The 13041-nt window shown below is 39.7% G+C and overlaps 1 protein-coding gene across 2 annotated transcripts in view; it reads right to left on the reverse strand.

Annotated features, from left to right (window-relative positions):
* Pik3c2a (phosphatidylinositol-4-phosphate 3-kinase catalytic subunit type 2 alpha) overlaps positions 1-13041 on the reverse strand; it is a 97777-nt gene that overhangs the window by 76112 nt on the left and 8624 nt on the right. For both annotated transcript variants that reach the window (XM_048360236.1, XM_048360235.1), the window contains exon 2: positions 1774-2910. In XM_048360236.1, coding sequence (XP_048216193.1) covers positions 1774-2844 — 1071 coding nt within the window. In that variant the 5' untranslated portion in view covers positions 2845-2910. The remainder of the gene's footprint in view (positions 1-1773; positions 2911-13041) is intronic.

Raw genomic sequence — 13041 nt, forward strand, 5'->3', positions numbered from 1 at the left:
AATATTCCTTTCTGTGGGTATATCACATATAATCAGTTTTGACTTTTGGGCTACTATAAATAAATCTGCTAAAAACAACAATTTTTTATATGGGAAAAGCTTAAATATACATTTCTCCAAAAGAAATATGCAAACTGAAAAAAAAAATCTAGGCATAGTGGTGCATGCTTGTAATCCCAGGCTAAATGCTGAGGTTGAGTGTTAGAAAGAATACAGAAGAAGCTGTTCTTTAGCACATTATTGAAAGGAATATAAAATGATACAATCAGTATAAAAATAGTTTGGTGGCTCCTCAAAAATCTACTCATAGAATTGCCATATGACCTAGCAATTTCACTCTGAGGATAATCCTTAGCTAATGGGCTCATTTCTCCTTTTAAATAAGTTAGGAAATGATCATTAAGAACTTACTAAATTTGTTCTTCTCTTTCTGGATACAATTTAACTCCCAATGTCTAAATAATTAGCTGAGTGATGTAATTCATACTAAAGTCAGAACAAGGTTTAACAGATATTATTAAGAGAACACAAATTTGTGATGGTGTGTTTGGAAAGGAAAAGTCTGACCATGCTGACTCTCGTGATAGGGGACATCCTATTTCACCTACTCTTAGCTAATGTTTTCAGATAATACAACTACATGAACTCAGCAACCGCTTATAAGCTATTGTTCCTTGTCACTTTGATCACTGTGGGTATTTAAAGTATCCTTTAAATGGCTTTTCTCCTGTTTCTCAGGGATTATTTTTATATTCATCCATATTTCCCATAGGATCTCATTCCTTCATCCATCCAGTATTAAAATTAAAATATATGAAAATTTCTATAATGAGGCTAGAAATTTAAATTCCTCTTTGTCTTGAAAAGTTAGACAGAAGATAATATATATGACATGAAGACACAAAAAAATCTTAAATGCCAACCAGAGGCAGCCAAATTTTTGTTCAAGAAGAGTTTACTAGCTGTGTGCTGGTAGCTCACACATGCAATTCTAGATACTCAGGTCGAGATCTGGAAGATCACAGTTTGAAGCCAGCCCTTGCAGAGACATCTACAAGTCTCCATCTCCAAAATAACCAACAAAATCCCTGACAGGAGGAGGGAGGGGAGAATGAGGGAGGAGGTACAAGCAGTACAAGAAATGTACCCAAGGCCTAACGTATGAAACCGTAACCTCTCTGTACATCACTTTGACAATAAATAAGAAAATAAAATAAAAACAAAGGGAAAAACACATTAAAAAAAGGCCTGGCTGGAGGTGTGACTGAAGTGGTAGAGCACCAGCCAAATAAGCATGAGGACTAGTTAAAGCCTCAGTGCCAGCAAAAAAATAAATAAACTTATAATCTTAGAAAAGGTAAAACTAGGGCTGGGGATATGGCCTAGTGGCAAGAGTGCCTGCCTCGTATACATGAGGCACTGGGTTCAATTCCCCAGCACCATATACACAGAAAATGGCCAGAAGTGGCGCTGTAGCTCAAGTGGCAGAGTGCTAGCCTTGAGCAAAAAGAAGCCAGGGACAGTGCACAGGCCCTGAGTCCAAGCCCCAGGACTGGCAAAAAAAAACGAAAAAAAAAAAAACCAAACTATTTTCAATTGGCCTAATCATATATTTATATTTACTCCTATGCCATACAGTAAAAGAATCAAAGCACCCTTGGAAACCAGACTCAAAATAAATAAAAACATCCTTTTTCCTAATAAATTATTCAAATAAATATGAACTCTAGAACTTATTACTAAGTTTGAGAAGTTAGTAAAGAAAGACTGTACCTGGGTCATTTGGCCCTGTGTTTTTGTAAGCTGAGTTGTTCGAATATTTAAAGATTGGCTTCTTGTTACAGTTGCCCCAGAAAGGGATTTTCCATTCACCTTTCTTTCCAGGTGACTTGATGGTGATCTCTCTTCAAGAAGAACAGCATCCCAAGGATCTTCAGCTAGCAAATGAGGCAATTTTTTTTCTTCTTCATGATCTAACACTTCCACATTGTCTACCTTAGGCTTACTGAGAGGATCCAAGTCTAACCAGTCAAATTTACTGATATCCCCAGACTTTGGAGATGCCTGTAGACTGGTGACGGTAGCTTTTGAATTTGTTATTTCCAAATCAGTCCTTGCTCTCCCATTTTTTAAAAATTCTGAGGTACTAGCTATTTTGTCAAATAATTTTGCCATGTCAGGATTAACTACTGGCCGATAAACTGGTAAGCCTCCTTGTGGATGAAACGGTGTAGCAGGTGTCAAAGGATATGAAAAATATGGAGACTGTCCTGGAAGTCTTAAATATATAGGCTCTGTTGATGGAAAAGGAGGCATTCTTGGATTGAAGCCATTCTGGAATGCAGCCTGTTTACTGTAAGTTGAAGGATAAATAGAAGGTAAAGTATAAGCAGAAGGCCCAGATAATCCAGGTGACCATTGTCCTCTCTGAATTGTGGGCCTAAGATAGAATTGTGCTGAAAAGGAAGGGCTCAGAACAGGACTAACAGGCAAAACAGGTGTTTTCCTAGTCTCAAAACTGTCATCCAGCAATAGTTTCTCAAGTTCAGCTGGGGTAAGCTTTTCTATGTCAATGTCCGCTGTTCTTTTGGGGGAATCTGACTCAGGAAACATCATGAGATCATAATCCTGTTTGTTAAAAACTTGAGCTCTTTGTCTGGTGCTGCTTGACAACTCATAGCTCCTCTGATTGTCAGTCGCTTGTCTATCCTTTTGTAGTTTTGCTAAAGCCTCTGCTTCCATTTGCAATGCTTCTTCTTTGTCCACATCTTTTGTTCTTGTTGGTTCCAGATGTGAAGAAGGTGAACACTGTTTAAATCCACTGTTGTTGGATATCTGAGCCATGTCCACTAAAAAAAAAAAGCCTTTCCTTAACCTTATTTTTTCTTGTAGTTTCCAAAATATCAAGACCTATACATAAAAATAAACATAACACTTAATTAGATTTTCTAAACACAAATGATTTTGCTTGAAACTTACCCCACATGACAAGTTTTGAATCCACTGACACTACTACTAAATAAAATGAACAGCGGTGAAAACTAAATGAATATCTTATGTACACTGTTGGGTTTAGGAAGATGCATAAGGCCTACTTCTTGACTTAACAAGAGCTGGCACAGTAAGTAAAATTAAGAGAGGCTTCGATTTCAGCTGTCACAATGGTTACCATTAACCAGTGGCATTTCTAAATGAATTCTTGAGCTGAAATAACAAGTGCTAATCGCATATTTTCTAGAGTTCAGACACAGTTTACCATTATCCAAGCAGCAAGTCAAAATGGTTGTGGTCCTTTTGCTTTTGATAAATTGCTCAAAGGCCAATTAGCAAGGAAAGTATCAGGTAATTAGGCAAACAAGAAAGAATTATTATTTAACCAAAATAGGTAAAAACTTATTTAGGGTTATAATCTTCTAGAAATATTAAGATATATAACACAGTTTAGAATTAGACAAAAATGTTAAGACTGGAAGAAGCTACAATAGTTCAAAGGTTATATTATGCCCAAATTCATCATATAGTTTTGATCACACAACTGATGAGGTTAAGCCAATAGTTACAAAACCAAAACTTCTTTTTAAAATCCTTAAATATTTTTATCCATAAAAAGTTAGAACTTAAGTTTATGTTTAAGCACTCTCACAAATCAGTTAATAAAAATGTACAAGATCGGGCTGGGAATATGGCCTAGTGGCAAGAGCGCTTGCCTCCTACACATGAAGCTCTCAGTTCGATTCCCCAGCACCACATATATGGAAAATGATCAGAAGGGGCGCTGTGGCTCAGGTGGCAGAGTGCTAGCCTTGAGCAGGAAGAAGCCAGGGACAGTGCTCAGGCCCTGAGTCCAAGGCCCATGACGGCCAAAAAAAAAAAAAAAAAAAAAAATCTACAAGGTCGAGTGTCAGTGGTTTACACTTGTAATCCTAGCTACTCCAGGTGTGAAGACTTGGAGGATCACAGATCAAGGCCAGCAGGGCAAAATTTCCATGCAACCCCATTTCATCCAGTAGCTGGGAACAGTGGCACACACCACTCATCCCAGCTATGCAAAAGGCTAAGATCTACAGCATTATGGTTCCAGGCCAGCTAGGGTTAAAAAAAAAAAAAAAGAGGAAAACGTGGCTACTGTATATGTTCTTGATACATTGTATATTGTATATATGTCTACCTGACCTAGAGAAGGGAAAGAAAAACAGGGCATAAGATATCACAAGAAATGTACACACTGCCCTATTATGTAACTGTACCCTTTTTGCACAACACCTTGTCAAAAAAATTTGTATTCAATTAATAAATAAATTAAAAAATGGAAGAAAACTGAGTGTGTAGAAAAAAGCTAGATGTAGCTACAACTAGTAGCTACATCTAAAAGCATCAAATAGGCAGCTATCACTGTGGGCCAGCCTGGATAAAAATTGAGACCCTAATCACCAAAAGGGAAAGAGGTATGGCTCAAATGGAAGAATATCTACCTAGCAAATGCAAGATTCTGAATACATGACCAAGCACCAGTGGCTTGTATCTGTAACCTTAGGAGGCTGAGGTTTGGAGGATCATGGAGCCAAGCCAGTCTAGGTAGAAAAGTACTTGAAACTAAATCTTCAATTTACCGGCAAAAAGCTATACTGGAAGTGTGGTTCAGATGGTAGGGCACCAGCCAAGAGCAAAAAGAGCTGAGAGTGAAAAGCCCTAAGTTCAAATCCCAGGACACACACACACACACACACACACACACACACAACTCAGCTGGAAGTAATGTTTCAAGTGGCAGAGCACAAACTGAGAGAGTAAGCAAGTCAAGCAAGTAAAAAGTTCAAATAGCTAAAAGAGTTGGGGTCATGCCAAGTGGTAAAATGGCCCTAAGTCCAAACCTAGTACCTAAATTAAAGGGGGGAGGGGGGAGGACTGGCAAACTTGAAATCATACCAATAGAAAATACTCAAATTGATAGAGACGAGGCAGAGGAGTTGGTAGAACATCATGTATGAGTTCTGTGGGCCAATTTCAAGTGTTCTAATATAATATGTAATTAAGAATCCAAGGACACTGGTGGTTCACTCATATAATCCTAGCTACTCAGGAGACTGAGATCTGAGAATCACAGTTTGAAGTCAGCCCAGGCAGAAAATTTCATGAGGCTCTTATCTCCAATTATGCACCAAAAAAGCTGAAAATGGAGTTATGGCTTAAGTGGTAGTGATAGCCTTGAGAAAAAAGCTTGGGGAGCACCATGCCCTGCATTTCAGCCCCAGGTCTGGCACTGGTACACGAGGGAACACACACACACACACACTTCAAGAAAGACAGGACAGGGCTGGGGATATGGCCTAGTGGCAAGAGTGCTTGCCTCGTATACATGAGGCCCTGGGTTCGATTCCCCAGCACCACATATACAGAAAATGGCCACAAGTGGCGCTGTGGCTCAAGTGGCAGAGTGCTAGCCTTGAGCAAGAAGAAGCCAGGGACAGTGCTCAGGCCCTGAGTCCAAGCCCCAGGACTGGCCAAAAAAAAAAAAAAAAAAAAAAGAAAGAAAGACAAGACAGGGGCTGGGAATATGGCCTAGTGGTAGAGTGCTTGCCTCACATGCATGAAGCCCTGGGTTCGATTCCTCACATCACATATATACAGAAAAAGCCAGAAGGGGTACTGTGACTCACATGGTAGAGTGCTGGCCACCCAGGGACAGTGCACAGGCCCTAAGTCCAAGACCCAGGACTGACCAAAAAAGAAAGACAGACATGTCAGGAAAATGGGACAGGAGATGTATTTGAAGGGAAAACCATCAAGAAATTTCCACAGGTGAAAAAGACATCAACCAAAGGAACCTAAAGAGCTCAGTGAAACCCAAGTATGATAAAAACACACTGAGAGGGCTGGGAATATGACCTAGTGGCAAGAATGCTTGCCTCATATACATCAAGCCCTGGGTTCAATTCCTCAGCACCACATATATAGAAAATGGCCAGAAGTAGCGCTGTGGCTCAAGTGGCAGAGTGCTAGCCTTGAGCAAAAAGAAGCCAGGGACAGTGCTCAGGCTCTGAGTCCAAGCCCAGGACTGGCCAAAAAAAAAAAAACAAAAAAACCAAAACACTTAGAGAACCAACCTGACAGGCTGATTAATGAAGATTAGTTGACCAACTTGAAGAAATGGCTTCACTTATTAATTTTGTGAAGAGTCAAACCAATTATTCCTAAAGAAACCAAATTAGTTTCATATTCTATATAAAGAATTTGGCCTTACCTGAAGGGCACTGGTGGTTTATAAAAGTAATCCTAGCTAGTTAGGTGGCTGTGATCCCTGGCAGACAAAAGGGAGACTCATATCTCCAGTTAATCAGCAAAAGGCCTAAAATGGAGTGGTAGAATGCCAACCTTGAGGAAAAAAAGCTAAGTGACAGTACAAGCCCTAAGTTCAAGCCCCAGCATGGGCAATACACACACACACACACACACACACACACACACACACACACACACACACACACACACATTTAGCTTTGCCCAAAAATTAAGTCTTGCCTTTGCCCAGGGAAGTAGTCTATGTCATACTTGATAGAAGTGTCACTGTTCAGGGAGAGGCTAGCCATCGGGAAGACTAACCAGATGATAGGGGTGGGGACTTCCCTTCACTCAGTCATTCTGAACTCAAGACTGACTGAACTCAAGCCACATGCATAATGTACCAATCAATCATGCCTATGTAATGATGCTGCAATTAAACAACAACAACAAAAGTCTAGCCACTAAAGTTCAGGCAAGCTTCCCTGGTTGGCAATAGTTCATGCACATGCATACAGACATTCGTGCCAGGAGGAAAGAATACCAAAAAACTCCACATTTGGAGCCCTCCTGGGCTGTGTTCTACTCCCTTCCCTGACTAATTCTAATCTGTAGCCTTTTCCCTGTAATGAACCAAAGTTCTGAACATATTAGCTTTCCGTAAGTTTTATGTGTCCTTCTAGCAAGTCATAAAGGCTAGTCACTAAATCACTAAAGTCACTAAGGCTAGATTTAGAACCTTCCCACTCCAATCTGCAGTTGTGTCTGTGACACATGAACAACCATGTCCTTAGAGGTGAAGGAGATACTGAAAGGCAGGAAACAGGACTAAAGAACAAGGACAACCTCTCAGGGACATGAATAAAGGGCTGGTAGCTAGGATGAAAAACACAAACCTCTAGAATCATGTCAGATTCCATGTGAAAAGACAAAACTCATGATTTTTTTGGTGATATTCAGGGCCTTGTACTCATTCAGTTGGCTTGCTCGGCCAGCCCTCTCCACCTCCAGCCCTGGTTAATTAGAGATGCAGACTCATGAACTTTTCTTCCTGAGCTGGCCTCAAACTGAGATCCTTCAGCTCTCAAGTCTCCTGAGTAACTAGGATTACATGTTTGAGCCAACAGTGCCTGGCTCCAAGAGTAATTTTTAATTAATTAGGTAACTTACTATTTTCGGATCTTTGTTAAAAAAAAGTTTTAAATTCAGTTAATGAGAAACGCTAAATAAATACTCAGGACTAACTGAAATGTATAGATTTACTTATTTGATAAATTACATGTTGTAAGGAATATAAACATTGCTGATACAATGAAGCTAGGTTTCCAAACTAGATCTAACTTAGGAGATCTAAATCATAAGTCCTAACTTTTTTTTTTAATTAATTTTTTTGGTCAGTTGTGGGGCTTGAACTCTGGGCCTGGGCACTGTCCCTGAGCTCTTCGGCTCCAGGCTAGCACTCTACCACTTGGGCTACAGCGCCACTTCCAGTTTTCTGGTGGCTAATTGGAGATAAGAGTCTCACAACCTTTCCTGCCCAGGCTGGCTTGGAACTTCAATCCTCAGATCTCAGCCTCCTCAGTAGATAGGATTACAGACATGAAGCACTGGTGCCCAGCTTAGCTTTTTATTTTATAAACTGAATAAACTACATTACTATACTCTTCATCTAACATTATATATAACCATTATAAAAGATGAAATAATTGTTTTTTTCTCAACTACAAGGAACATGAAAAAATATTATTGAAAGACAATATTACTTACTAAAGCTTAGCACTAGTCCACTGTGTATTTATTACAAAAGTATTACTTGGCTTAAATACTCAGCCAACTACGAAGTAATAACTATTTTCACAGTTCTTCCAATAAAAACTCATCTTGTTTTAAGAGTTCATTTCTCAGTAGTTAGAAACTGACATTCTTTGAAGACTATGTTAGAAATTAGCTTTGTTATTATATTTGGAAAGCATTCTTTTGTAAAAAAATTTTTTTACCTGGGTGCTGGTGGCTCATGTCTGTAATCCTAGCTACTCAGGAGGTTGAAGATCTGAGGATCACGGTTCCAAGCCAGTACAGGCAGGAAAGTCCATAAGACTCTTATTTCCAATTAACTACCAGAAAACCAGAAGTAGAGTTGTGGCTCAAAGTGGTAGAGCGCTAGCCTGGAGCTGAAGAGTTCAGGGACAGCACCCAGGCTCTAAGTTCAAGCCCCACTACCACCACCAACCAACAACAAATTGATATTACAAAGGTGATCTATAGAGAGGTTATGGTTACATAAATCAGGTAAAGAGTATATTTCTTGAGACTAGGAATGTGGCTTAATGGTAGAGTGCTTGCCTAGCATGCATGAAGCCCTGGGTTCAATTCCTCAGTACCAGAAGTGGTGATGTGGCTCAAGTGGTAGGATGCTTGCCTTGAACAAAATAAGCTCAGGAACAGTACCTAGTCATTGAGTTCAAGCACCAAGACTGGCAAAAATTAAAAATTAAAAGAGTATGTTTCTTTTGGGACAATTTCAGGCCTTCCCTCGCTCTCTCCAAGCTTTCCCTTTCCATCCCATTCATACTGGAAAACATTCTTAAGTCTAAAGTGTTTCTAAATAACCTTGGAATTAAGTAGTAGTGGTTGTTGCTCTTCTTCTTTGTGCCAATACTGGGGCTTGAACTCAGGACCTCAGCACTGTCCCTGAGCTTTTTCACTCAATGTTGACAGTCTACCACTTAGTTACAGCTCTACTTCCAGCTTTTTGGTAGTTCATTGGAGAAAAGAGTGTCATGGACTTTCCTGTGATTCTTAGATCTCAGCCTTCTGAGTAGCTAGGATTACAGGTATGAGTCACCAGTGTCCAGCCTGAATTCTTCTTATTTTAACTATATTAAAACTGTGATTAGGGGGCTGGGGATATGGCCTAGTGGCAAGAGTGCTTGCCTTGTATACATGAGGCCCTGGGTTCGATTCCCCAGCACCACATATACAGAAAACGGCCAGAAGTGGCACTGTGGCTCAAGTGGCAGAGTGCTAGCCTTGAGCAAAAAGAAGCCAGGGACAGTGCTCAGGCCCTGAGTTCAAGGCCCAGGACTGGCCAAAAAAAACAACAACAACAACAAAACTGTGATTAGGCATGTCACGTCTCACTTTCTCACTTCACTTCTCATATCACCAATTTCACCAGTACTGTAAGTAAAGTGGTTGGATAAGACTCATTCCAGCAGGGCACTGGTGGCTCACCCTGTAATCCTAACTAGTCAACAGGCTGATATCTGAGGACCATGGTTCAAAATCAGCCCAGGCAGGAAAGTCTGTGAGACTCTTTCTTCCAATTAACCATCAGAAAACCAGAAGTGGCTCAAAGTGGTAGAACCGTGGCCTTGAGTGAAAAGCTCAGGGACAATGTCCAGGCGCTGAATTCAAGCCCCATACCGACCAAAAGAAAGAAAAAAAAAGACTCATTCCAACTCATACTTATCAAATTTGACTCATAAATCTTAATCCTTTTTTTCAAATCTAGGTATAAATGTCCAGTAGTATTTCTATGTTAACAGTCTTACACAATGAAACTTCCTCATTTTAATCTAATTTAATTTTATGTGAACCTAGTAAAACATTTTTCATAAAATTCTAGAATTAGTAAAACTGGCCATGATGGTACACATCTGTAATCCAGCACTTGGGAGGCTAAAACAGGATTGTGATTTTGAAATTGAGAGATCCTATCTCCCAAAAGTGAGAAAAAGTTCAATCACTAAACTATCAAAACAAAAATCCACCCCCTCTCCCGCCCCCCCCCAAAATACCTTAAAATCTCCATCGAACAAGAAAAGTGGGTGAGAGGGACAATCTACTTTTTAGGTATATGAGGAAGCCAAAAATAGATTCCATGAATATATACAGGAATGAATTTACCCTGTTCATAGATTCCTATTGCTCTAAGAAAGTTATGGAAGATGACAGACCAATTAACAAATAGTCTTGCAGAGAATCAATACTGACTTGGACTAAAGATGAAAGAAATAGTTGACTTAAATAAATAAAATGTTAGACAGTAAACAACAGAGAATCATTTAACTGGGTGGGGGGAGATACTGTAATATATATTCAGGGGAAAAAAAACATGTTTTTAACCTCCATATCACTCTATTATGACAATATTTTATACAAGTACTACAAGCACATTGATAAAGGACTTAATTCTTATAGTTAATAAAATGCACTGACTATACCATAGTCTAATAAGCGCTAGTCATTACTTTCAGCCATAGAAGCAACATTCTACACAACCAGAAAATCAATTCAGACTTTCTGTCTGCATATGTGCAACAGTTTATGTGACTAGGAGGGGGCAAGGAAAGGGAGATAGTCAGAGAAAATACAACAAGAGGCTCCTATTGAAACAGTATGCTGATCAGGCAAGTTTTCAATTTGACTTTGTATCCATGAGAAGTACTGCTTTGTGGAGATAATTACTGAACTTTGGATTATTTTACTGTTCATTCACTTAATATGAGGCATTAATTATACTTTGACATTACCCCAACTCCTATGTGATAACAGTAAACCTTTTGTGCTAAAGTTATGGTATATGTCTGCATTTCCAACATGGTTTAAGTTATAGGGAAGAAAGAAAGAGTCATCTAAGAAATACAAAATAGGGGGACTGGGAATATGGCCTAGGGGCAAGAGTGCTTGCCTCATATACATGAAGCCCTAGGTTCGATTCCTCAGCACCGCATATATATAAATCGGCCAGAAGTGGTGCTGTGGCTCAAGTGGCAGAGTGCTAGACTTGAGCAAAAGGAAGCCAGAGACAGTGCTCAGGTCCTGAGTTCAAGGCCCACGACTGGGAAAAAGAAATACAAAATAGGAAATAATGACAAATAATAAAAATCTAACTCAAATGGTGTGCTGATGGCTCATGCCTATAATCCTAGCTACTCAGGAGGCTGCATCCTGAGAATCTTAGTTTAAAGCTAGTACAAGCAAGAAAGTCCCTAACTTAATCATCCAAAAGTCAGAAGTAAAGTGTGGCTTAAGTCATAGAGTGCCAACCGGGAACTTAAAAAATCTAAGGGATAGCACCCAGGCCTTCTAAGCTCAAGCTTCAGTACTGACACAAAAACAAACAGAAAACCTAAAGTGGACTAGGCATGGTGATGTACACCTGTAATCCTAGCACTCAGGAGGCTGAGGCACAAAGATCTTGAGTTTGAGGTCAACCTGGGCTACACAGTGAGGTCCTATCTAAAAATATACATGTATATGTACATGTATGTTTGAGAGGGGAAAGGGCAAAGAGAGGGAGAGTAGGAAGGAGGGAGGGAGAGAGCGAGAGATAGAAAGAGATAAAGAGCGAGAGAGAAAGTGAGAGAATCAAGCATCATTATGTTCCTACCACTGAAAAAAGACAAGATTGCCAAAATGATTATTTGAAAAATGCACATGAAAAGATGGTCAACCTCACTAGGGAAATGCAAAGCAAAATCACAATCAGATACCACTTCAAACCTACATGAATAAGTATAAAAAATGTAGTGGCAAGGGTATGGAAATATTAAAACTCTATACCTTGCAAGCAGGAAAATTGAAAACATTGGTTTTTCCTCAAAATATTAAACACAGAATTATCACAGGATCGAACAATCCCACTCCTAGATATATACTCAAAAGAACTGCAACAGAGACTCATATTTATACACTAATCTCACAGTAGCATTACTTGCAATAGTCAATAGTTGGAAATAACAGAATATTATGCAGTCATAAAAGATGGTATATGGAAGTAGCACTGTGGCTCAAGTGGCAGAGCGCTAGCCTTGAGCTGAAGAGCTCAGGGACTGTACCCAGGCCTAGAGTTCAAGCCCCACAACCGACCCAAAAAAAAAAAAAAAAAAGGCTTTTATGAGGCTGGGAATGTGGCTAAAGCGTAGAGTGCTTGCCTAGCATTCATGAAGCCCTGGGTTCAATTCCTCAGTACGACATAAATAGGAAAGGCCAGAAATGGTGCTGTGGCTCAAGTGGTAAAATGCCAGCCTTGAGCAAAAAGAAGGCAGGAACAGTGCCCAGGCCCGGAGTTCAAGTCCCAGTACTGGCCAAATAATTTAAAAAGAATTGTATATGTGATAACATGAATGAATCTAGAAAATATTATGCTATGAAATAGGCCAGACACAATAAGACCAATACTGTATGATCCCATTTACAGGATACAGTAATGGTTATCAGAAGAAGGAAAGGAGAGAAGAATAAAAAGTGATTAACAGATTTCTCTTCAGGGTGAAAAAGAAATGGAAACAGTAGTAGTGATGGTTGCACAACATAGACTAATAATGCTAGTAAATTAAAAATGGACAAAATGGGGCTGGGACTATGGCCTAGTCACTGGTAGAGTGCTTGCCTCATATACATGAAGCCCTAGGTTCGATTTCTCAGCACCACATATATAGAAAAAGCCAGAAGTAGCGCTTTGGCTCAAGTGGTAGAGAGCTAGCCTTGAGCAAAAAGAAGCCAAGGGCAGTGCCCAGGCCCTGAGTTCAAGCCCCAGGTCTGGTAAAGAAAAAATTAAAAAGGATAAAATGATAGGCTGTATACATACATACACATGTACATGCACATGGCTAGAGGTGGTAAATTGCTTGTCTACAAGTGCTAGGCCATGGTTTAAATTCCAGTACCACAATAACTTTAAATTAAATTTTAAAGAAGCCCAAGCACTGGTGGCTCACTCCTGTAATTCTAGCTACTCATAAGGCTGAGATCTGA

The sequence above is a fragment of the Perognathus longimembris genome, chromosome 13, assembly GCF_023159225.1.
Source record: "Perognathus longimembris pacificus isolate PPM17 chromosome 13, ASM2315922v1, whole genome shotgun sequence".
Lineage (NCBI taxonomy): Eukaryota > Metazoa > Chordata > Mammalia > Rodentia > Heteromyidae > Perognathus > Perognathus longimembris.